The sequence below is a fragment of the Pleurodeles waltl genome, chromosome 1_1, assembly GCF_031143425.1.
Source record: "Pleurodeles waltl isolate 20211129_DDA chromosome 1_1, aPleWal1.hap1.20221129, whole genome shotgun sequence".
Lineage (NCBI taxonomy): Eukaryota > Metazoa > Chordata > Amphibia > Caudata > Salamandridae > Pleurodeles > Pleurodeles waltl.
Genome location: NC_090436.1, coordinates 229,941,910 through 229,965,132, shown reverse-complemented (window position 1 = coordinate 229,965,132; position 23,223 = coordinate 229,941,910). Strand labels below are relative to the sequence as shown.

The following is a 23,223-nucleotide window of genomic DNA, read 5'->3' as shown; positions in this document are numbered from 1 at the left end:
TTATACCACCAAGGACACCACCTGTTCCTTCATGGCACCTCAACATTGTCTTAACAAGACTCATGGGTCCACCTTTCGAGCCCATGCATTCTTGTGAAATGCAATACTTAACGTGGAAAGTTGCATTTCTCATTGCCATCACATCTCTAAGAAGAGTGAGTGAGATTCAGGCATTTACCATACAAGAACCATTTATTCAAATACATAAAAATAAGATAGTTCTAAGAACAAATCCAAAATTCTTACCAAAGGTTGTCTCAACGTTCCACTTAAATCAAACAGTAGAATTACCAGTGTTCTTCCCACAGCCAGATTCCGTAGCTGAAAGAGCACTACATACATTAGACATCAAAAGAGCACTAATGTACTACATTGACAGAACAAAACTAATTAGAAAGACAAAACAACTATTTATTGCCTTTCAAAAACCTCATACAGGAAATCCTATTTCAAAACAAGGCATTGCTAGATGGATAGTTAGGTGCATTCAAACCTGCTATCTTAAAGCAAAGAGAGAGCTGCCTGTTACACCAAAGGCACACTCAACCAGAAAGAAAGGTGCTACTATGGCCTTTCTAGGAAATGTTCCAATGAACGAAATATGTAAGGCAGCAACATGGTCTACGCCTCATACATTTACTAAGCACTACTGTGTAGATGTGTTATCTGCACAACAAGCCACAGTAGGTCAAGCTGTACTAAGAACTTTATTTCAAACTACTTCAACTCCTACAGGCTGAACCACCGCTTTTGGGGAGGTAACTGCTTACTAGTCTATGCACAGCATGTGTATCTGCAGCTACACATGCCACCGAACGGAAAATGTCACTTACCCAGTGTACATCTGTTCGTGGCATTAGTCGCTGCAGATTCACATGCGCCCACCCGCCTCCCCGGGGGCCTGTAGCCGTTTAGAAGTAGATCTTCAACATTTGTACATTTGTAAATATATTACTTTAACCTTCATTTTGTACATACGTATTCATTCCATTGCATGGGCACTATTACTAGCATACACAACTCCTACCTCACCCTCTGCGGGGAAAACAATCTAAGATGGAGTCGACGCCCATGCGCAATGGAACCGAAGTGGGAGGAGTCCCTCGGTCTCGTGACTCCAAAACACTTCTTCGAAAAAAAACAACTTGTAACACTCCGAGCCCAACACCAGACGGCGGACTGTGCACAGCATGTGAATCTGCAGCGACTAATGCCACGAACAGATGTACACTGGGTAAGTGACATTTTCCATACCCATCCATCCAGCTCACAAAAAATACCTCAGGTTTGTCATAGCAGGAAAACATTATCAGTTCAAAGTTCTGCCATTTGGCATAACAACATCTCCAAGAGTGTTCACAGAATGTCTAGCAGTAGTAGCAGCCTACTGAAGAAGGCAACACATTCACGTCTTTCCATATCTAGACGATTGGCTAATAAAATCAAGCAATTTTACACAACGCCATCAACACACTCAATACGTAATAGAAACCCTTCATTAAATAGTATTCACTCTAAATTACCAGAAATCTCACCTTCAACCAGCACAAGTACAACCTTACCTAGGTCCTATTCTAAATAGTCAAAAAGCACTAACATATCCAAATACACAAAGGATACAGGCTTTCCAAAATCTCATACCACACATACAGCCAAATCAACAATACACTGTAATATTTATCATGAAGATTCTTGGAATTACGGCATCTTGCATAGCGATAGTATCACATGCAAGACTCAACAAGAGGCCTTTACAACAATGCCTCTCACAACAATGGTCTCAGACACAAGGTCAATTGCAAGATCTAGTGTTGATGGACTGCCAAACGCACACATCCCTTCAATGGTGGAATCTCAACAATCTAATGGAGGGGCGGTCATTTCAAGGCCCTGTGCCTCAGACCACAATAACAGATGTATCAATGATAGGTTGGGGAGCACATCTAGACATCCTCACCATTCAAGGGGAATGGGATTCCAAACAGAAAGTATTTCACATAAAACAGTTAGAATTATTAGCTGTGTTCCTTGCCCTAAAAGCATTTCAACCCCTTCTCAAACACAAATTTGTTCTGATAAAAACAGACACTATGACGATCATGTATTACCTCAAAAAACAAGGCGGGACACATTAATCTCAACTGTCCCTTCTTGCCCAGACAATATGGAAATGGGCAATTTACAATCACATTCATCTGTTACCAGAATACATTCCAGGAATACACAATCAGCTGGCAGATCTCCTAAGAAGGAAACATGAATGGGAGATTCCCTTTCAGGTACTTCAAAACTACTTTGAAAAGTGGGGAACACTAGAAATAGACTTATTTGCAACAAGCGAAAACGCAAAATTCCAAAACTTTGCATCCAGACACCCACATCCTCTTTCCAAGGCCAATGCTCTATGGATCAATTGGTCAGGGATATTTGCTTATGCTTTCTCCCCTCTCCCACTCCTTCCCTTTCTGGCCAACAACAACATCTCTGACCATGATACTCGTAGCCCCAACATGGGCCCGTCAACATTGGTACAACACACTCTTAGACCTGTCGGTAGTACCTCATTCCAAACTTTCAAACAGACCTGATTTATTAACACAAAACAAAGGTCAAATCAATCACCCAAACCCCAGTGTTCTCAATTTAGCGATTTGGCTCCTGAAGTCATAGAATTTGGATACCTAAAATTTCCATTAGAATGTATGGAAGTGCTTAAGCAGGCACGCAAACCTACTACTAGACAATGTTATGCTAACATGTCCATCTAAAAACACTGATCCACTTACAGCATCAATTCAAGATATTGTATGCTACCTACCTCATTTGCAGAAATCCAATTTAGCTTTCTTATCCATTAAAATTCATCTTACTGCAATATCAGCATACTTGCAGACTATTCAACTCACTTCTCCATTCAGAGTTTGTCAAGGAGCCCGGATACTTGGGGTTTGCGCCTGTTCCCAATATGTCCACCTGTTGGCTGCTCCAAACTCTACTAGCCGTTATAGCGCAGAGTTAAAGAATGGCCAAGTGGGAGATGGGTTTTAGGTTGGGAACAGCGGGGAAGGAGACCTGTGGAAGTAAAAGTTAAGACACAATAGCCAGATTATTCACATTGACTTTCATAAGCTTTGTTCACAACATCTATATACTGATAACATGAATGATCAATAGCTTTCCTATATCATGACCTTATTAACTCTGAGGACCTGGAAAATAAATAAGGATTATGCAAGTTTTCATAAGAGAGTTTTTTGTAGAATTCAATCTTATGCTCTGAACCTTGAACTGACTTGAGTTATTTCTTTGAATAGAAATTACTTCATAGCAGTGATCAATAAACATTAGCTTTTTCAGGAATAAACTGCGTTAGACTCATGAATTATAGTGTAGGGACACAGTATAACAGTAATCAATGAACACATTGGTTTTCAGGAATAAACTGTGATAAGTTCATGAATGATACTGCAAGGATACACTCTGGGCCTGATTCTAACTTTGGAGGACGGTGTTAAACCGTCCCAAAAGTGGCGGATATACCACCTACCGTATTACGAGTCCATTATATCCTATGGAACTCGTAATACGGTAGGTGGTATATCCGCCACTTTTGGGACGGTTTAACACCGTCCTCCAAAGTTAGAATCAGGCCCTCTGTCTAGGCTTTCAAGCTTATGAATTATTATACACTTTAAATATCAAACTGTGCATCAGGATTTCCATGTCTAGAAATGATCGCTCTATCTGCCGATCTGAAACACAAGGGTTAAATGCCAAGAATGACTCACGCACATCGGTTCAGTCATCAGGATTTAAATGCCAAAGTACGATTGCGCACTCTGCCGATCTGAATTGCAAGTTTTAATTGCCAAGAATGAATCGCGCACACTGATGCCGATTCGACCATCAAAGTTCAAATGTCAATACGTGATCGCAAACACTGCCGATCTGAACTTCAAGCGCTAAATGCCAAGAATGAATCGTGCACACTGCTACTGATTCAACCATCAAGGGTTAAAATGCCAAAATACGATTGCGCACACTGCCGATCTGAACTGTAAGAGTTAAATGCCAAAAATGAATCGTGCACACTGTTGTCGATTCAACCATCAAGGTTTAAATGCCAAGATACGATTGTGCACACTGCCGATCCGAACTGCAAGATTTAAATGCCAAGAAAACCATTGCATACGCGATTTAACCGAAAGGCCCAAAACTCGAGTATTTCTGAAAACGGAGTTGGGGGCCTAACCCGACCTCCGCCTTACCGCCCTTCTTGAAGATCACCAAGGAAATGAAGACAGGGCCTGGAAATCCTAGGCAGGCCTTAGGGACAGGAGCTCAGGAAAATGCTGCTGCTCTGCACCGGGACATCTGAATAGTGAGCACCTGGAGCTGGGCTGGTTCCCTTAAATAGACCCAGGCCCGCCCACGTGCCACACCCAGCTAGGCTGCAGGAAAAGATTCTAGAAAGGCTTAGAATAGGGACCACAGCCTAACCACACCCTGTAATTCTACAGCAAAGTCTTGAAAATGAGCAGTGCATTGCAAACAGTATTAATGATGTTTCAATATGAATCTCTGCAGTGCAAAAGGTTAACATACTGTATTACCACATAATTCATGAAATATTACATGACTTAAAGGATTGGCTTTTAGCATTACGTCGCCCGTAGAGCGCGCACTGTCCTGATGTTGACAGAGTTCCAGTTATAAAAGCCTTCATTGAGGATTAAAACAAATTATTCCGCCTGGAACACCACCTGTTCCAACTTGGAATCTAAATATGGTACTTACGAGACTCATGGGCCTACCTTTTGAACCCATGGACTCTTGTCAAATTCAATTTTTGACATGGAAGGTTCCTAGTAGCTATTACTTCACTATGAAGAGTTAGTGAAATACACGGATTCACTCTAAAAGAACCTTTATTACAAGTACACAAACATAAAGTTGTACTTAGGACAAATCCCAAATTCCTACCAAAAGTAGTATCTCCTTTTCACATTAACTAATCAATGGAATCGCCAGTCTTCTTTCCACAGCCAGATTCAGTTGCAGAAAGAGCCCTTCATACTCTTGATCTCAAAAGAGCTCTTATATATATACTATATAGATAGAACTAAAGATTTTAGGAAAACAAAAGACCTGTTTGTTGTGTTTCGGCAACCACATAAAGACAATCCTATCTCTAAGCAAGGGTTAGCAAGATGGAATGTTAGATGCTTGCAAACACATTACATTAAGGCAAAAAGACAACTTTTGATCACATGTAGAGCACATTCTATAAGAAAGAAAGGGGAGTATGGCATTTTTAGGAAACATCCCAGTGGCTGATATATGTAAAGCTGCCACATGGTCTACTCATACATTTACAAAACATTGTGTGGATGAATTTTCAAAACAACAAGCCAATGTTGGCCAAGCTTTCTTAAGAACACTATTTCAAACAACTTCAACTCCTACAGGCTAGCCACCACTATTTTTGGGAGGATTAACTGCTTTGTAGCCTATGCATAGCATGTGTATCTTCAGCTACACATGCCATTGATCGGTAAATGTCACTTACCCAGTATACATCTGTTCATGGCATGTAGTGCTGCAGATTCACATGCACCCTCCCTCCTCGCTGGAAGCCTGTATTCGTTGAAAGTTTATCATTTGTAAATATGTAGATACATTTATATTTGCATGGACATCTATTTATATTCTTATACTCTATCACTCCTTCCTTCACCCTTTGCGGGGAAAACAATCTAACAATGGAGTCTATGCCCATGCGCACTGTAATCAAGAGGAGGAGTCACTTGATCCTGTTACTCCAAAAAGGCTTATTCGTAAAAAAATAAAATAAGTTGTAACACTCCGAGCCCACCACTAGATGTCGGAAGAGCTATGCATAGCATGTGAATCTTCAGCACTACATGCCACAAACAGATGTACACTGGGTTAGTGACATTTTCCATATCTACATATACATATATACTTACATACATATGTATACTTACATTCACACAAACACATATCTCCTCCACATGGCAAAACAAACAATCCACCATAAAGCCTGAGCTCGTATAATTATTTTATGAATATTTGTAGAATTCTAATGAATAGAGTCAAAATGAACCCACTAAAACCTTGCTGGGATGTGCATGTAATTGTCTTCTTGCTTGTACAAATTTCAAGTCAAGAATTGCTTATTTGATCTGCCCACCTCTATGACCTACATATACCAGAGGCCTTAACTAACTTGTTAATCTTTGCGAATTGGGATGAAACTTCACAATGTATTGATTTGACAAAGTCTAACATTGCAGATAGGCACAGCTGCACTTGTACACCCACTGTCTGTAAACATATATTGTAAAAACTATTAAATAGTAAAACAATCTTAATTTGGCTAAAAAAGCACAGTTCTTCTATATTTCATCGAATGATGCAACAAGGAATAACTTAAGAATTCCTGACTTAGTACATAAAATTTAAATACTAATTTATTGTTTGAGCATTAAGAAATTAGTAGCCGGGTGATCTAATGAGAGTACTGACGGCATTTATTTTTCTTTCCTAGCAAATTTTAGCACCATATACAGATTTCCACTACAGACACAACCCAGACACTGCAGAAGGACAGTTGAAGTAAGTACTATCTTTTACTGATTATCCTGAAATGTATCATATTACCAAATGATCTAGTGGTTTGGATTTAACCTGGGTTGTGACTGTAGATGAAAGTGTAGTGTGTCAGGATTTGCCTCTGCTGATTATCATTCTTGGAAAAGGATATAAGGAATGGTTCTGTGTTGTCTTTGAAAAAGCAGTAACAGAATTAAAATAAGACTACAATAAACTTGAAGAATAGGTGGTTAACTCCTTATACATTTCTGTATGACATTGAATTATTATTTGTGGCAGATGACTATCCACTTTATGGAATAATCACAACCCTTGTCAGTGTGAACCCGCAAAGTCTCTAAATTAACATGCGCTCAAATCCATGGTAGCCCTGGCACAGCGCAGACAGTCTTAACTTAGGGCAATGTATAAAATATGCAGTATCCAAACAGTAATAAAGTTAAAATGCAGTGCAATAAAAATGTTAAGCAGACTGGGACATAAGTCCATTTGATGCTGACTGCGAAGGAGCACCCACCAGGTTCATCCAGGTCGAAGATTGTACCTTCTGATTTAGGGCCTGAGTTAGATCTTGGCGGATGGAATACTTCCTCACAAATGTGACGGATATCCCACCCGCTGCATTATGATCTCCATAGGCTATAATGGGTTTGCAATATGGCTGAGGGGATATCTGTTATGATTGTGATGGAGTATTCCTCATCCACCAAGATCTAAATCAGGCCGTTAGTCCTTTACGTCCCAGTCCACCACAGGAGTACACTTCTAAAGCTCTTCAGTAGAAGCACCTAAAGACTGAGATGGTGTCCAGCAAAGGCCAACAGCAGGGTCTGGTCCAGGTCCTATTGCCAGTGGTCAGCTGGGTGTTTCCAGGAAAAGGCCTCTTGTAGCTTCTTGTGTCCCTGTAGTTTTAACAAGAAGTCAGCGTTATAACTCTGAGTCCACCATTTTGTCATGGATACTAAAGTGAGCAGGGCCTGCGACTCTGGCTCCTCTTGGGTCGTAGATAGCAGGTCCAGAAAGTGTTCTGAAGTGGGTGCTTGGCAGTCCCACGTTTATGACTGGCACAAATTTGTGGGTGGGAATGACACCTGGACACTTCCTTACCAATGGGGCAAAAGTTCCCGGGTCAACCCTACCCACTTAGGGCATTTTCAAGGTGGCAGAAATGTTTACCCACACTAAACTTGGGCTCAGAGTATGATAATCCAAGTGTCCTCCCACATCTAACACTAAAATCTGGTTTGAGGCAGCAACTGTACCCCCAACAAACCCAGATACAGAAGTCTGATAGGACAAAACCAAAGTGGATCCACAAGATTTATCTTGCCATCCTGTTCTCTCTTCAAGGTTTATATATAAACATACCTGACCGATCAAGCTGAATCTGACATTCAAGCAGGATTTGACACTGTAGGGTCAAAGGATGCCCCTTCCCTGCATATTCCTCTACCCATTCAAGTCAGCCTATTGTTTGCTCCTAGGAAGCATAGTCACTGTAAACATGTTATCTTTACGTTTTTGCATGCCCTACCTTTAAATACCATGCACCCTGCCTTGTGGCACCTGCATAGGGGTCGCTTATTATTATTTTAGAAGGAGCTTTTTACTTATCAAAATTGTTTATTTTGACAGGTTAAATTGCACTTTTTACACTGCTACACTGTGGTAGGCCTGAAGTCCTGTTTGCACGGTCACTGTAGTGGATGACACAATACGTGCCAGGCCCTAGGTACACTTAGTTACGTATACTAGGGACTTGAAGGCAAATCAATATGCCTATTGAGTATTTCAATTTGACTGTTCAGAGGGGGAGCGCAGTCACTTTACTAATGGATAGCAGAGGTAAAGTGCAAGGAGTCCTAAAGACAGCAAAATAGAGGGTCTAAGAAAAGACAAAAAAGCTGCGGTAACCACACATAAAAGGAAGATTTCCTACGATTGTCATGTTGTTGACGCCGCCGTTCGAATGAATTTCATGCTCCAAAAATAGAGTTTAGGGTGTGTATACATAACATTTTGGTGGTGTCAGTTGTGTTGTTTATTAATATCTAAGCTGGTAGCATAATTCTAAAGTATAGTTTATACTGTATAATACTAAAACATAGTTTATATTGTTTGAACGTGCTGAATAACATGCATGTAAAGCGCATTTTCGCTAACTGAACTACCTTAAGTTTCTTCCTAGCTACAAAAAAAATAGTGCACTGTCAAAGTGTTTTCTTCTGAAGGTAAAGTTCCTAAAATTGAAATGGATTGTCATTTTGGAATCCCTTCCATTGCTAAGAATCAGAGACTGCAGAGTAGTTTTCGACTTTGAATTGCAGTGTATTGTAGGCTTGAACTAAGATTGTGTCAGAAAAGTGCAGGGAGAATCCAATAAATCATTGCTGTATTATGTTTCTGTGCTTCCTACTTGTGTGTGTGACAGACAGGCTTGAAAGTTATTTAGATGTTAATGGGAAAACAGTGTTGCAATTTCACAATCGGGAAGATGGTGTCACAGAGCTTAATACCAAACACAAGCAGTGTTGCTGAAAGATTAATGCATTTTTGAATCAGCTAATGACTTTAAGATAGATCTGTTTTAAAATAATTGATATGGTAAAGCAAGTGCATCTTAGAGTATTGGCCATGCACGGCCATCCTTTTAGTGCAGTTCTGTAGAATTTGTTTCAAAGTATAATTAAAGGTAAGAATAATTTTGTTTGAAAGTGTCTAGCAGCAGCTGAGTAACATAATAAATGTTCTCTATGCAACTACTTATTTGTGTTTATTTTGCCCAGAGAGGACAGAGAGTCACGTTTCCTAGCCAGTAAAATGGGCATTGTGGCAACCTTCCGATCCTGGGCAGGTGAGTATCTTTTCTACATATAGCTTGACAAATTAACCCTTCTAAAATAATTCACAAATTTTCCAATAGAGCACAGATGTATAGTTTTGTCAAATAGGTGCTAATCATAATAATTAGAGCTCTGGATTCTAATCCCTGATTTAGCTCTTGACAATGCATTGTGTGATTCCGAGCAACCCACTTTATTTTCTGTGTAAAAATGTATAGTGTAATGTAAAAAGTAAATGCCTGAAATGTAACTTATGTGTACTGTCATTAAGATTTATTGTGTGTTGCGCACCACAGTGTAAAAGAGTTTATCAATGTAAATTCTGCATCCTGAATTATAGAATTAGAATTGTTAAAATCTGTTGTTTGTAATATGTATTTACGAATGTAGAAAAAATACCAAAATTGTGGATTTTCTTCATGAATAGCTTTTAAATTGTACTGTGTTTATTTGATGTACCTTTTAAGTATAGTGTCCAACCTTAGGAACATATTTTATTGTGCCTGTCAAAGACAGCACTATAACATGTTCTGGAGTGAGGAGGGGGAAGCATATGCATTTTTAGTGGACTGATAATAGAAAGAAATTCTCCATCGGTGGAGAAAATATGTTTTCATACTCTGTTAATTTTTGCTTGCAACATTTTCTACTGGTGGAAGGTACTACGTTTTGTTCTTTAATGTACTTCAAGGAAATCTATGACTTACCTACTTACAGAATTTCTTCGAAGATAATTTGCATTTTTAATAAATATTTTGTGGGTTTCTTCCATAATTACAGTTTTCTAAGGATTTTTGATATAAGGCTCTTTTTTCAAGAGAGATTATAGTTGAGGCATGTGTGGCTGTAGATACATGTTCTGCACATACTCCTGCCATCTAGTGTTGGGTCCAGATGTCTGCAACTTGCTTTGCTTTGAAGAATTCTTCTTGAGTCACTGGGTAGTGTGACTCCACCTCTTTATTGTAATGGCCATGGTCATCGGCTCTCTTGTTATACTTTTTTCTTTTTGCCATTAGGTTTCTTTTGTGTTTTACTAAGCTCTGGATCAGTGCTGTTGTGGTGTTCTCTTCAGTTCCTTTCCTTTGCGTTGGTATTGTTTTGCTATTGCAGCTTCACTTTCTTGCATCTTGATTCACACAGCTTCAATTGAATGGGCTTCAGGCTGACTTCGACCCCAGGGAGGGGGTATCGCCCTTCGGGGCCACCCCCATTTGTTTCACCCTGTCATCGACATGCATTGCTTGTGATGGAACAGGTGCCTTTCTGATACTGTCCTCCGTCTCATGAAATACCCCTGGGCTGATCTTATCAGGTCTTCAACCTCTGTCTCTAGCCTGAGCACAGTGCAGTCTCCTGCAACACCTGCCCTCCTTCTGGTCGAAGTAGACTATTCGACGTCATCAGGCTTGTCGTTTGGAAATGTTTCACAGAGTTGGAGACATCACCCCAGACCTCCGTTTGGCATTGAGGATCCTGAGAGGAAGTATCAGCCGAAATCATCGGCAGCTGAGAAGGAGGCCTTCTCGCTTGAAGCAAGTTCCGGCTCAAATATGAAAATCTGAGACATCCCAATTTGCACTCCGAGCATTCCCTTCCCACCCCCCCAACTCCAGGCCCAACCAGATACGATTGAAGCTCGGACAGGCTTCCGTGTTGCCACTGCCCTTAAGTCGTGATCAGCACCGAACTTCTGCTTCGGACCCACACCCAGCCACATCATGCCAGTGAAGCCGACGCACTCAGCGCTGACCACTTCAACCTCTGTCCCAAAATGCCCTTTCGAGCGGAAGCCTTAGGCATCGAAAGCCCCATGTGCTCCATCGACCCATGTGCCGACACAGAAGACTTTGGCACTGAAAGAAGCACCTTACGTTGTCTTCTCCTAACCCACAAACTGCGTGATGAGCTCAACACCCACTAGTGGCACATCATGGTCCACCCCCACACATACGAATCCTCTCCCAGCTAAAGGGCATCCTTCCGGTAGACATCCAAGAGACAGCTCATCTTTGAGAAGGCTCTGGAACCTCTGTCACCTCCTAAGCAGATGAAGCAGCATGGCAAGGCTACCAGCCCTCTTCCACAGCCTCAGAAACTTGTCCCCTTTCTTATGAACCCTCTTTAGCACCTCAGGCCCCAGGTACCAGGGGTGCCATTTACTAGGGACTTAAGGGGTGCTAAAGGATTTGCCAATTGGACTGTTTTGGGGGAAAGAGCACTGGCACTGGGGACTTTGTGGCAGAGATCCTGTGCACTTAAACCAAAGTTGCATGAAATACTAGGCAAACAGTGTGTGTGTGTTGGGGGAGGGGGTGCTTCAACATAACTCTGTTCTCCTACAGTACCCTATCCTTGAAAGATAAGGGAAAGTCACCTACGTAGTGGACTTTGGCTCTTGCAGGAACCCTAAAAGGGTTATCCATGTCAATCGCATATTATGACAGAGCTGAGATAACTATGCTCTTGGTCACTCATGAGGGACAGGAAGCTGAGAGTGAACCTCTCCCTGAGCTCCTCTCCAGCAACCCCAAAGATGGCTCAGTTGAAGGAGTGGACTTTATAGACACCCTCACTGACCAACAGCAGACTGACTGCAAGCTGGTCTTACATCAGTATGTTAAGCTCTTGTCTTTGACCCCTGGTCAGACTACCTGTTGTACACATGATGTGGACACTGGGGACAGCTTACCTGGCAAAAATAAACTATAAAGACAAGTTGATTATGCCAAAAAGAGCATCAAAGTTGAAGTAAGCAGGATGCAGTAATTAAGAGTCATTGAGCACTCTGGGATCCCTGGGACCAGCCCAAGTGTTTTGGTCCCTAAACCTCATTCCCAGGGTGGAAAGAGAGAAATAATGTTTTGTGTGGACTGTATGAGGTTCAAAGCTGTAACCAAAACATCTGCAAACCCAATTCCTAGGGCTGATAAACTAATTGACAGGTTAGGAGCAGTCGAATATCTCATTCTTTTTGATCTACATCAGGGTACTGGCAGAAAGTTCTGACCCCTGGAACAAAAGAGAAATTAGAATTCTCCACTCCTGATGGGCATTATCAGTTTACTGTTAAGCCTTTTGGATTTAAAGAATGTCCCTGCCACCTTCTAGAGGTTAGTAAACAAAGTCATGGCTGAGCTGGAAGACTTTAGTGCAGCATATCTTGATGATATTGCTGTCTTAAGCTCTACCTTAGTCAGGATCACCTTATCCACCTGGGGAGGGTCCTGGAGCCTCTGAAAGGTGCAGGCCTCACTATCACGGCAAGCAGAGATGGCCTCTCAGATGGCTCATGCAGATGAAAGGTGAAAACCCCAAACATCTCATGTGGTCCATCTCTCTACAGGGAATGTACTTTTCAGTGGAACACAGACCTGGGACTGACTGTGCCAGTTCAGATGGCCTTTCCGGATTCTTCCATTTACAAGAGGAAGAATCTTTTGGGAAAGGTTAGTTTCATCCTCTTTCGTTTTGGAGGGAGTCATGTAGGAAAGTGCCTCTTTTTGACATAGCTACCTCCCACTTTTTGCCTGGTATCTGAAGTGATTTAGACTGAAAGTGCACTGGGTTCCTGCTAACCAGGTCTTCAGTGCCAGATCGATTTCCCAAAACTGAACAGTTGTTTGCCCAATGGGCAAAACCTTTAGCACCCTCCGTAAGTCCCTAGTGATATGTACTTCTGGGGCCTGGGGTACTAAAGAAGGTGACTGAGGGTTGGAGCGTGAATTATGCCACCCTAAGGGACCCAACACGTCAGGCTGCCATTGAAGGCTGGGTGTCTTGGTGCAGATGAAAGTAAAAACATGACATGGCACACAGCCTGTGTGCCGTGTCCCCTAACACTGCATGTAATATATGGAAGTCACCCCTCTAGCAGACCTAACAGCTGAAGGCATGGTGCAGTATATTACAGTTGAGAGCATATCTGCACAAACAGATATGCCCCTGCTATGTCTTTGTCAATTCTCAGACACAGTAAGTGACCAGTGAAGCCATTTTAAATGCATGTTTTGGACAGTGGTCAGTGCGAGTTCCCCTGGCACAGGATAGCTTCACTAGAGCTAGGTATTTAACATCTCGTGTTGGTGAACCCATTCTGTTGCCAGTATTGGATATACCAGTACATGCACCCAGGGGACACCTTAGAGGTGCCCTCTGAAACCCTACAAACCTCTGTTGTGCCACTACTGGTTTCTGCAAGCCTCCCACCCGAGACACCATTCTGGCCCCTAGCGTGAGAGCCTTCTGCTCTCATGAAGCCCAGAACAAAAGTCAGTCTGGGAAGAGTGTGTAACTCCTCCTCCCACAGGATAACCTGCTGATTAGTCTTCCTAAGGCGGCAAGCCTCAAAGGGCTGCTGCCTTTGAAATGCAAATCTGGCTTCACTCACAGGAGACCATGCCACCCCCTGTCGAGAGCCAATTTGGCACCTGGACAGGTGAGAAAATTAGCTTATCAGGTATACTTGCCAGCTCCAGGCTAGTACCACACCTAATGTGGGCTACTGGAAGGTGGACTTGAAATGTCAGAAGTAGCAATGTTTATGATGGCATATCTAGGAATTCTGGGATAAGCGTATGCCCAGTTCCCACAGGAAGTGGTCATATAGGGGGTGTCGTGACCGCAAGGGGCAGTAGCCCATGGGCTACTACCCTTCACACCCCTACCACCCCTAAATTCGGTATTTAGGGGAGCCCCTGGCACCAGAGAAGCAGATCCTGATTACCTAAGTAGACCAATGACACAGAAGATTCTTCATATGATATTCACATACCACTTAAAGGACCAGCTTCCTACCCAGCTCATCACCACTACCTCTGGTTTGTGGAAAGTTGCAAACGCTATCAGTGCAAGGTGCTGCCGTTTGGGGTCACGCTGCACCTCAAGTGTTGACAAAATGCCTTGCAGTACTAACTGTGTACCTGTGAAGAGAGACCATGTTCGCTTTCCCATGCCTTAATGATGGGCTGATAAAGAGCTGAACACAGCAGCAGTGTCACACAGAAGCCACCACAAACCTCTTACACGATATGGGGGGGTTACCATCAACGCTGCAAGGTCCCACCTCCAGCCCCCTTCACATTGAAGCCTTTTTAGGGGCAATCTTCATTGCAGAAGTGGGCAAGTATTATCTCAGTCCTGCAAGGGTCCTGTCCTTCTGTGCGTTGCTCTCTCCTGATCAGCCAGATCAACAGGTCACAGCTCCGATGGTCATACGCCTCTTCTTCATTATGTCCCCCTGGTGTAGGAGGCTTGCTCAATTTATGGTGTACACCTGTGTGGGAGCAGGATCCCAATGAACTATAGTCCATGCACACTGACAGAAGGCAAAAAGTGGGGGTAACTATGCCATAAAGATGGCACTTTCCTACATAACCCCACTCCCAAATGAAGGCTCATGAGCCTAATCTTATCCAAGTGGAAATATCTGGAGAGTCCATCTGCATTGGCATGGTTACTTCCAGGTCTATGTTCCACTGAAAAGCCCATCCCATGTAGGGAAATTGACCACCTCAAAAGTTTGAGATTCTCACCTTTTAATTTGCTTGTGCCAGAGGAGGGGGTTGTGGTCTGTCTGAACAATGAAGTGAGTGCCAAACAGGTATGGCCTCAACTTCTGCAAGGCCCAGACCACAGCAAAGGCCTCCCTCTCAGTGGATGATCAACACTTTACTCTGATGATGCTGGTGAAAGCTACAGGTTGATCTTGGCCCTCTTCATTTAGTTGTGATCAGAGTACTGCTCCTATTCCTACTTCAGAAGCAACAGTTTGGACAATGAATTGTTTGGAATAGTCTAGGTTTTTGAGAATTGGAGGTGAGCAAATTGCCTTTTTCAGGATATCAAAGGCCTCTTGACAGCGAACTGTCCACAATATCTTTTTAGGCATTTTTTTTTAGAGGTAAGATAATTCAAGGGGACCATAATGGAGCCATACCCTTTCACAAATCTTCTGTAGTACCCAGACAAGCCCAGAAATCCTCTGACCTGGGCCTGGGTAGTTGGAGAAACCCACTAAATGACGGTTAGGATTTTGCTCTGAAGGGGCTGAACTTGGCCTCTGCCTGCCAGTTGGCCCAGGTAAACCCCTGTGCACTGCACTATCTGGCATTTGGTCTCCTTGATAGTGAGGCCTGCATTTTGCAAGGCCTCAAGTATACTCCTGAGGTGGACCAGGTGATCCTGCCAGGTGGAGCTAAGGAGACCAATATCGTCTAGATATGCTGCCCTAAAGTCTATCAGGCCTGCCAGAGCTAGATTCGCCAACCTATGGAATGCAGCAGGTGCATTTTTCAAACTAAAGGGCATCATAGTAAAGTGATGGCGCTCACCAAGTGTGGAAAATGCTGTTTTAGTTTTGGCAGCATCAGTCAACCTGATTTGCCAGTTGCCTTCTGTCAGGTCGAATGTGCTGCGATACTTGACTGAAGCCAGAGTATCAATCAGCTCATCTACCCCAGGGATTGGATGGGCATCACTGTTAGTGACTTCATTGAGGCCTCTGTACAAAACTTCATCTCTTGCTTTCCACCCTGGAAACTAGGTTTTGGCACTGTGTAAGGAAATGCCTCCTTGGCATGGTTGCCCCCTGACTTTTTCCCTTTGCTGATGCTAAGTTTTTATTTGAAAGTGTGCTGAGGCCTGCTAACCAGGCCCCAGCACCAGTGTTCTTTCCCTAACCTGTACTTTTGTTTCCACAATTGGCACACCCTGGCATCCAGGTAAGTCCCTTGTAACTGGTACCCCTGGTACCAAGGGCCCTGATGCCAGGGAAGGTCTCTAAGGGCTGCAGCATATCCTATGTCACCCTGAGGACCCCTCACTCAGCACAGACACACTGCTTGCCAGCTTGTGTGTGCTAGTGAGGACAAAACGAGTAAGTCGACATGGCACTCCCCTCAGGGTGCCATGCCAACCTCACACTGCCTATGCAGTATAGATAAGTCACCCCTCTAGCATGCCTTACAGCCCTAAGGCAGGGTGCACTATACCATAGGTGAGGGCACCAGTGCATGAGCACTGTGCCCCTACAGTGTCTAAGCCAAACCTTAGACATTGTAAGTGCAGGGTAGCCATAAGAGTATATGGTCTGGCAGTCTGGCATGCACAAACTCCACAACACCATAATGGCTACACTGAAAACTGGGAAGTTTGATATCAAACTTCTCAGCACAATAAATGCACACTGATGCCAGTGTACATTTTATTGTAACATACACCCCAGAGGGCACCTTAGAGGTGCCCCCTGAAACCTTAACCAACTACCCGTGTAGGCTTACTGGTTTTAGCAGCCTGCCACACTCGAGACATGTTGCTGGCCACATGGGGAGAGTGCCTTTGTCACTCTGTGGCTAGTAACAAAGCCTGTACTGGGTGGAGATGCTTATCACCTCCCCCCTGCAGGAACTGTAACACCTGGCGGTGAGCCTCAAAGGCTCACCCCCCTTTGTTACAGCACCCCAGGGCACTCCAGCTAGTGGAGTTGCCCGCCCCTTCCGGCCACGGCCCCACTTTTGGCAGCAATGCCGGAGGAGATAATGAGAAAAACAAGGAGTCGTCACTGGCCAGTTAGGACAGCCCCTAAGGTGTCCTGAGCTGAGGTGACTCTGACTTTTAGAAATCCTCCATCTTGCAGATGGAGGATTCCCCCAATAGGGATAGGAATGTGCTCCCCTCCCCTTGGGAGGAGGCACAAAGAGGGTGTACCCACCCTCAGGGCTAGTAGCCATTGGCTACTAACCCCCCAGACCTAAACACGCCCTTAAATTTAGTATTTAAGGGCTCCCCAGAACCTAGGAACTCAGATTCCTGCAACCTAAGAAGAAGAGGACTGCTAAGCTGAAAAACCCTGCAGAGAAGACAGAGACACCAACTGCTTAGGCCCCAGCTATACCGGCCTGTCTCCCCACTTCTAAAGACACTGCTCCAGCTACGCTTTCCCCAGGGACCAGCGACCTCTGAATCCTCAGAGGACTGCCCTGCTCTAGAAGGACCAAGAAATCCCGAGGACAGCGGCCCTGTTCACCAAAGACTGCAACTTTGAAACAAAGCAGCAACTTTGAAACAACTTGTGTTTCCCGCCGGAAGCGTGAGACTTGCTACTCTGCACCCGACGCCCCCGGCTCGACTTGTGGAGAACAATCACTTCAGGGAGGACTCCCCGGCGACTGCGAGACCGTGAGTAGCCAGAGTTGCCCCCCCGAGCCCCCACAGCGACGCCTGCAGAGGGAATCCCGAGGCTCCACCTGACCGCGACTGCCTGTTCCTCAGATCCCGACGCCTGGTAAAGACTCTGCACCCGCAGCCCCCAGGACCTAAAGGATCCGAACTCCAGTGTAGGAGTGACACCCAGGAAGCCCTCTCCTTTGCCCAGGTGGTGGCTACCTCGAGGAGCCCCCCCCCTTGCCTGCCTGCATCGCTTAAGAGACCCCTTGGTCTCCCATTGATTTCAATTACAAACCCAACGCTTGTTTGCACACTGCACCCGTCCGCCCCGTGCCGCTGACGGTGTACTTTCTGTGTGGACTTGTTCCCCCCCCCCGGTGCCCTACAAAACCCCCCTGGTCTGCCCTCCGAAGACGCGGGTACTTACCTGCTGGCAGACTGGAACCGGGGCACCCCTTCTCCATTGAAGCCTATGCGTTTTGGGCACCTCTTTGACCTCTGCACCTGACCGGCCCTGAGCTGCTGGTGTGGTAACTTTGGGGTTGCTCTGAACCCCCAACGGTGGGCTACCGTTGGTGGTTTACTTACCTGCAAAAACTAACAAACTCTTACTCCCCCCAGGAACTGTTGAAAATTGGACTGTCTAGTTTTAAAATAGCTATATGTGATTTATGTGAAAACTGTATATGCTATTTTGCTAATTCAAAGTTCCTAAAGTACTTACCTGCAATACCTTTCATTTGAAGTATTACATGTAAATCTTGAACCTGTGGTCCTTCAAATAAACTAAGAAAATATATTTTTCTATACAAAAACCTATTGGCCTGGAATTGTCTTTGAGTGTTTGTTCCTCATTTATTGCCTGTGTGTGTACAACAAATGCTTAACACTACTCCTTTGATAAGCCTACTGCTCGACCACACTACCACAAAATAGAGCATTAATATTATATCTTTTTGCCACTATCTTACCTCTAAGGGGAACCCTTGGACTCTGAGCATACTGTTCCTTACTTTGAAATAGTGCATACAGAGCCAACTTCCTACACACAGGGACTACTGAGCTAGCCCAAGGGCTATCTGAAGGGTCAGTCACCCCTGAATACAGAACCTTTTGGAATTCTGCCCAGATGAAGTCTCTGACATGGTCAGGCTGCCTGCAGATTTGGCTTTTTACAGGCAAGCTATCACCTGTGTCTACATCATGGACACACCAGGTGGTTTGACCAGGGGTCAGGGAGCAAGATTCGGTAAACTGGCTGAGAACATGTCTACAGTCAGCTTGTTGTTCTTCAGAGAGGCGGTCTGCACAGACTACTCCATCTGCTAAACCATCAACAGGTTTGTTTGAGAGGAGGTCAGGAGAGGGTCGCTCTCTGGTTCCTGCCCCACAGTGGCCATGAGGAGGTTCATGTCAGCCCTGTCATAGTAAGGCTTTAGGCGATTCACATGAACCACCCTGTGGGGGCTTCTTGGAGTGCCTAGGTCACTAAGTAGGTGACTTCACCTTTCTGTTCTTAAATTGTGTGGGGACCATTCCACTTGTCTTGGAGTGCTCTTGGGACCACAGGCTCTAAGACCCAAACGTTCTGTCTGGCTGGTAAACAGTCCTTAATTAAAAATGAAGGGATACTGTTCCTAACAGAGAAGATCCTAGAAGGCTACACACTCACTCAGGTCAAACAGTAAGGAAATTGCTCCCTTCATTTTTTGTGTCCTCACATAGCCCAAAAGGGATGTCATGCTTCATCATCGGGCTGCTCCTCGGACCGGCGCTTCAATGTCCTACGGGCCCCACGAAGGGTCACTTTAGTGGAGATCCTTTTGTTGGACGCTGTATTGTGAAGCCTTAAAGTGTGAGGGTGTCCTAAAATCTGAGTTAAAATATGCAGAACTAAATGTAAATGAAAGGAGAAGTGAATAACTAAAACCGTCTAGGGATTACCAAAAAGTCATTTAATTACACGGTACTCCTGGCGGGATTAAAAAGCCACCAAAAAGGCATTGAGGGCTACTTTGGGAAGATAATGAACCCACGTAGCCATAAAGGTAAAAAGTGAGTAAAGGACAACATGTTTCGTGCCTGATGGTCCAGGAAATTCGGATCTACGGCACTTCTTCAGGAACACAAGTGAATAAAAGTTCCATATTTGGGAACTACAAATGTGAACGGGATGGCACGCTAATGGTAACCACTGCAAGTGTAGCAAGTGAACTCTTTTGATGTTCAGTCTTAGGAAAATTAAACTAATTTGATAGTACCATTTAGAAACTTCTGACGTGTGAATGTCCAGCCCTGAACAAAGTCATGTTGTCACCTGTCCTATGGCCTCTTTTTTTACACAAGAAGCACCAAGGTCTCTTTTTAGAGAATGAAGCGGATTTAGACCCACTCCAAAAGAATTTTGTGGGCCTGATGAAGACTTTCTTTTTATCACTAGCCTTTTCCCCATCTTTCTCCTGGGGCTTAGAAGAAGAACCTTTTCTTCTTCTGGTCACCTCCCACTGTGAGTTTGCTAACTCTGGTGTGACACATTTGTCTGCCTTCTTTCCTAATTCTTGGGGAGATGCCAGGTCTGAGTCCACCAGATACTGATGCAGTTTCCCAAACACAATTATGAAGGATCTGATATGATTGTACAGCCCTTTATAGCCATGCACATTACTACAGTGTAACCACCCTTCCAGAGCCTTATCTGCACAGTCCACAAAATCTACCCAGTCTTGGGAGGGTTCCTTCTGAGTTTTTCTGAACTTAATTCTATACTCCTCAATTGTGAGCCCAAACCCGTCAAGCAGAGCCTCCTTCAATACCTGGTAGTTATCTGGATCTTCCTCCCTTACAGTCAAAAGTTTGTTTCTGCCTTTGTCTGCAAAGGAGTGCCACAGGATAGCAGAGCACTGACTCTGAGGGACCCTATGTACCTTACAGACCCTCTCTAAAGCAGTTATCCACTTGTGGATGTCATCCCCAGCCTTGTAGGGGGGTCTTTCTTGCTGAGATTCCTGGACTCTCTAGACCGCGGACTATCTTATGCTGCCATCATGGGGTTCTAACCCCAAATTATTTCTCTCCCTCTCTAGGGCCTCTCACTCTAGAGCCAGCTGCTGTTGGTTGTTTAAACTTGAGCTTGGCCTGCTCAAGTCTCAACAAACTGAACCCCCTATCTAGGTATCTGTTATGTTCTTGTAAAGGTTCTGTTGCATGCGCTGTGGAATGCAGATCCTGCTGTGCGTCGCGTGCAACAGAACTAAGTAAGGAGGAGGCGGTGGCGGTTTGGCGTTTTCTCCCTCCCCGTTGTACCTTGGAAATAAACTTGATGTTTAACCTAGTTTCTCCGTCCCAGGGTAATTTCACTGGCGACGAGGGTGCAGCAGCGACCGGGAGGAGAGATGGGCAGTGTTTTAGGAAGAGACGCGACACTGACACAGAAACACAAACCGCGTTAAGAGTGTCGGTCTGATACGACGCTGGGAAGCAGAAAACTTCATTTCAGGAGCTCCGGACGACATTATTTCAATGCGGTAAATAGGATAGTTTTGTTGCTTAGCAACACTGTGTCAGGCAACGGCTAAGGTCATCGAGCCAGAGTCTGTTGCCAGGAGACGCTTCCTGCATAAACATTGGGCAACATTTCGCGTTGAAAATTCTCGAGCCAGAGTCTGTTGCCAAGCAACAGGAGACGCTTTCAGCACAGATGTTCTGTAGGGGATTTACAGTTGTTGCCAAGATCAAAAAAAAGAAAAGAAACAGGAGAGGTTTTTTTATTTTGGTTGTATTTTTTCCTTTGACTTTCAGACTCTGGTGGGTCAATATTGGTGATTTATTTTTTTTAATGGAAAAAATGTTTTAAGTACATTTTTTCTTTTGTTCTTTAATTCATGAGTGTGACCTCCTGGAAGGATTTACCGCACCTATTTTTCTCTTGAACATGCCTGAAGAACCAAACACACCCTGGGAGGACTGGAAAGAAGGGTTTGAAGCATATGTATTGGCTGTGGGCGGAGATATATTTACAGCATCCAGGAAATCCAGGAAATTTACTATGTTGAAACATTGTTTGGGAGCAGAAACAAGTTGCATTTTGAAACATTTACCGTATCCCTATGTGGAGGAAGATCAGGATGTGGATGAATACGAAATTGCCATGGAACACTTGAACACCAATTTTGGAAAAAAGAAAAATGTTGTTGTAGAGCGTTTTACATTTTTAAAAAGGAGCCAGTTACCGGGAGAATTTGTTGAAAGTTATGTGGCGGGATTGGGGGTTTTGGCAGCTATATGTAATTATGGATATTTTCAGGATGAAATGTTACGAGACCAACTGGTTTTGGAAGTGAATGATAAGAAAATTCAAGAGAAATTGCTGAATACGGAGGATCTGACGCTGCAAAGATCTATAGAAATCATTAAAAGAGTTGAGGTAACTAATGAGGGTTTGAAGGAGCTATCCACCGTGCCTGGAGTTGTGAGTGCGGTTGTCGCAGAAGGTTCAAAAGTTATAAAGATGGACCAAATTGGAGTTTCTTCTAAGTTGGATGGGAAAAAAGATTGAATCTGTTACAAATGTGGGTTAAAGGGACATATTGCGACTGATGTGTGCTGTCCTGCTATTGGCCAAGTGTGCAGAAAATGTAGATCTAAAGGACATTTTGCAAGAGTATGCAAGGGAAAGCAAGTGAGCACGAGGAAGAGTAAAGGAACAATCAGTTCAGTGGGAAGTGATAGTGAATATATTGACACTCAACAATTTATTTTGCAAGTGGTAGATGTAGGTAGTGTGAGTTCAAATGGTCCGCACTATGTGGTTAAGATTGATGGGGTTAATATGCTGGTGATGGCTGACTCAGGAGCTTGATATACTTTTATTGGAAAAAAACATGTCCAGATTTCCCATGCATGACATCAAACCACTGGATGTACGGTTAGTAGCGTATGGTAACAAACCTATTGAGCTGGTGGGATATATGGAAGCTTCACTAGAATTTCAAGGCACGGAAATTATGTCGAAGTTGTATTTTGTGGCGGAAGGAACTAATTTGTTGGGTTGGCCACAACAAAAAGATCTTGGCATCATTCTTGATCCTAGTCACCCTGATCAAGTGTTGGGGTCAAGGTCCAGTGTACACATGGTTCAAAAGGCCAATTTTGTAGAGGAATTTCCTCAAGTATTTAGTAAAGAGTTAGGAAAATTGAAAGGTTTTATGCATAAAATTGTGTTGAAACAGAATGCTGTACCCAAGGCGCATAAACCCCGTCCTATTCCTATAGTGATAAAGGAGCAGTTACGACAGGAATTATCTAGGTTATGTGAGCAGGATGTGATTGAGGAAATTGAGGTGTCTGAGTGGCTGCCGCCGGTGGTAATCGCCAAGAAGGCCACTGGGGACATACGTTTGTGTGTGGATCTTCGTGATCTGAATGCTGCAATATTGGTGGATAGACATCCTCTCCTTAATATTGGAGACATATTATCAATGGTGAAGGGGGCTACTGTGTTTTCCACATTGGATTTATCATCTGCATGCCACCAGATAGAGTTGCAGCCTGAGTCACGTGCATTGACATCCTTCATCAC

At 43.9% G+C, this 23,223-nt stretch overlaps 1 protein-coding gene across 2 annotated transcripts in view; it reads left to right on the top strand.

The window, feature by feature from the left end:
• The window catches only part of RICTOR (RPTOR independent companion of MTOR complex 2), a 1,007,050-nt gene that overhangs the window by 155,752 nt on the left and 828,075 nt on the right, over window positions 1–23,223 (top strand). For both annotated transcript variants that reach the window (XM_069221337.1, XM_069221336.1), the window contains exons 9-10: window positions 6,572–6,639; window positions 9,423–9,490. In XM_069221337.1, coding sequence (XP_069077438.1) covers window positions 6,572–6,639; window positions 9,423–9,490 — 136 coding nt within the window. The remainder of the gene's footprint in view (window positions 1–6,571; window positions 6,640–9,422; window positions 9,491–23,223) is intronic.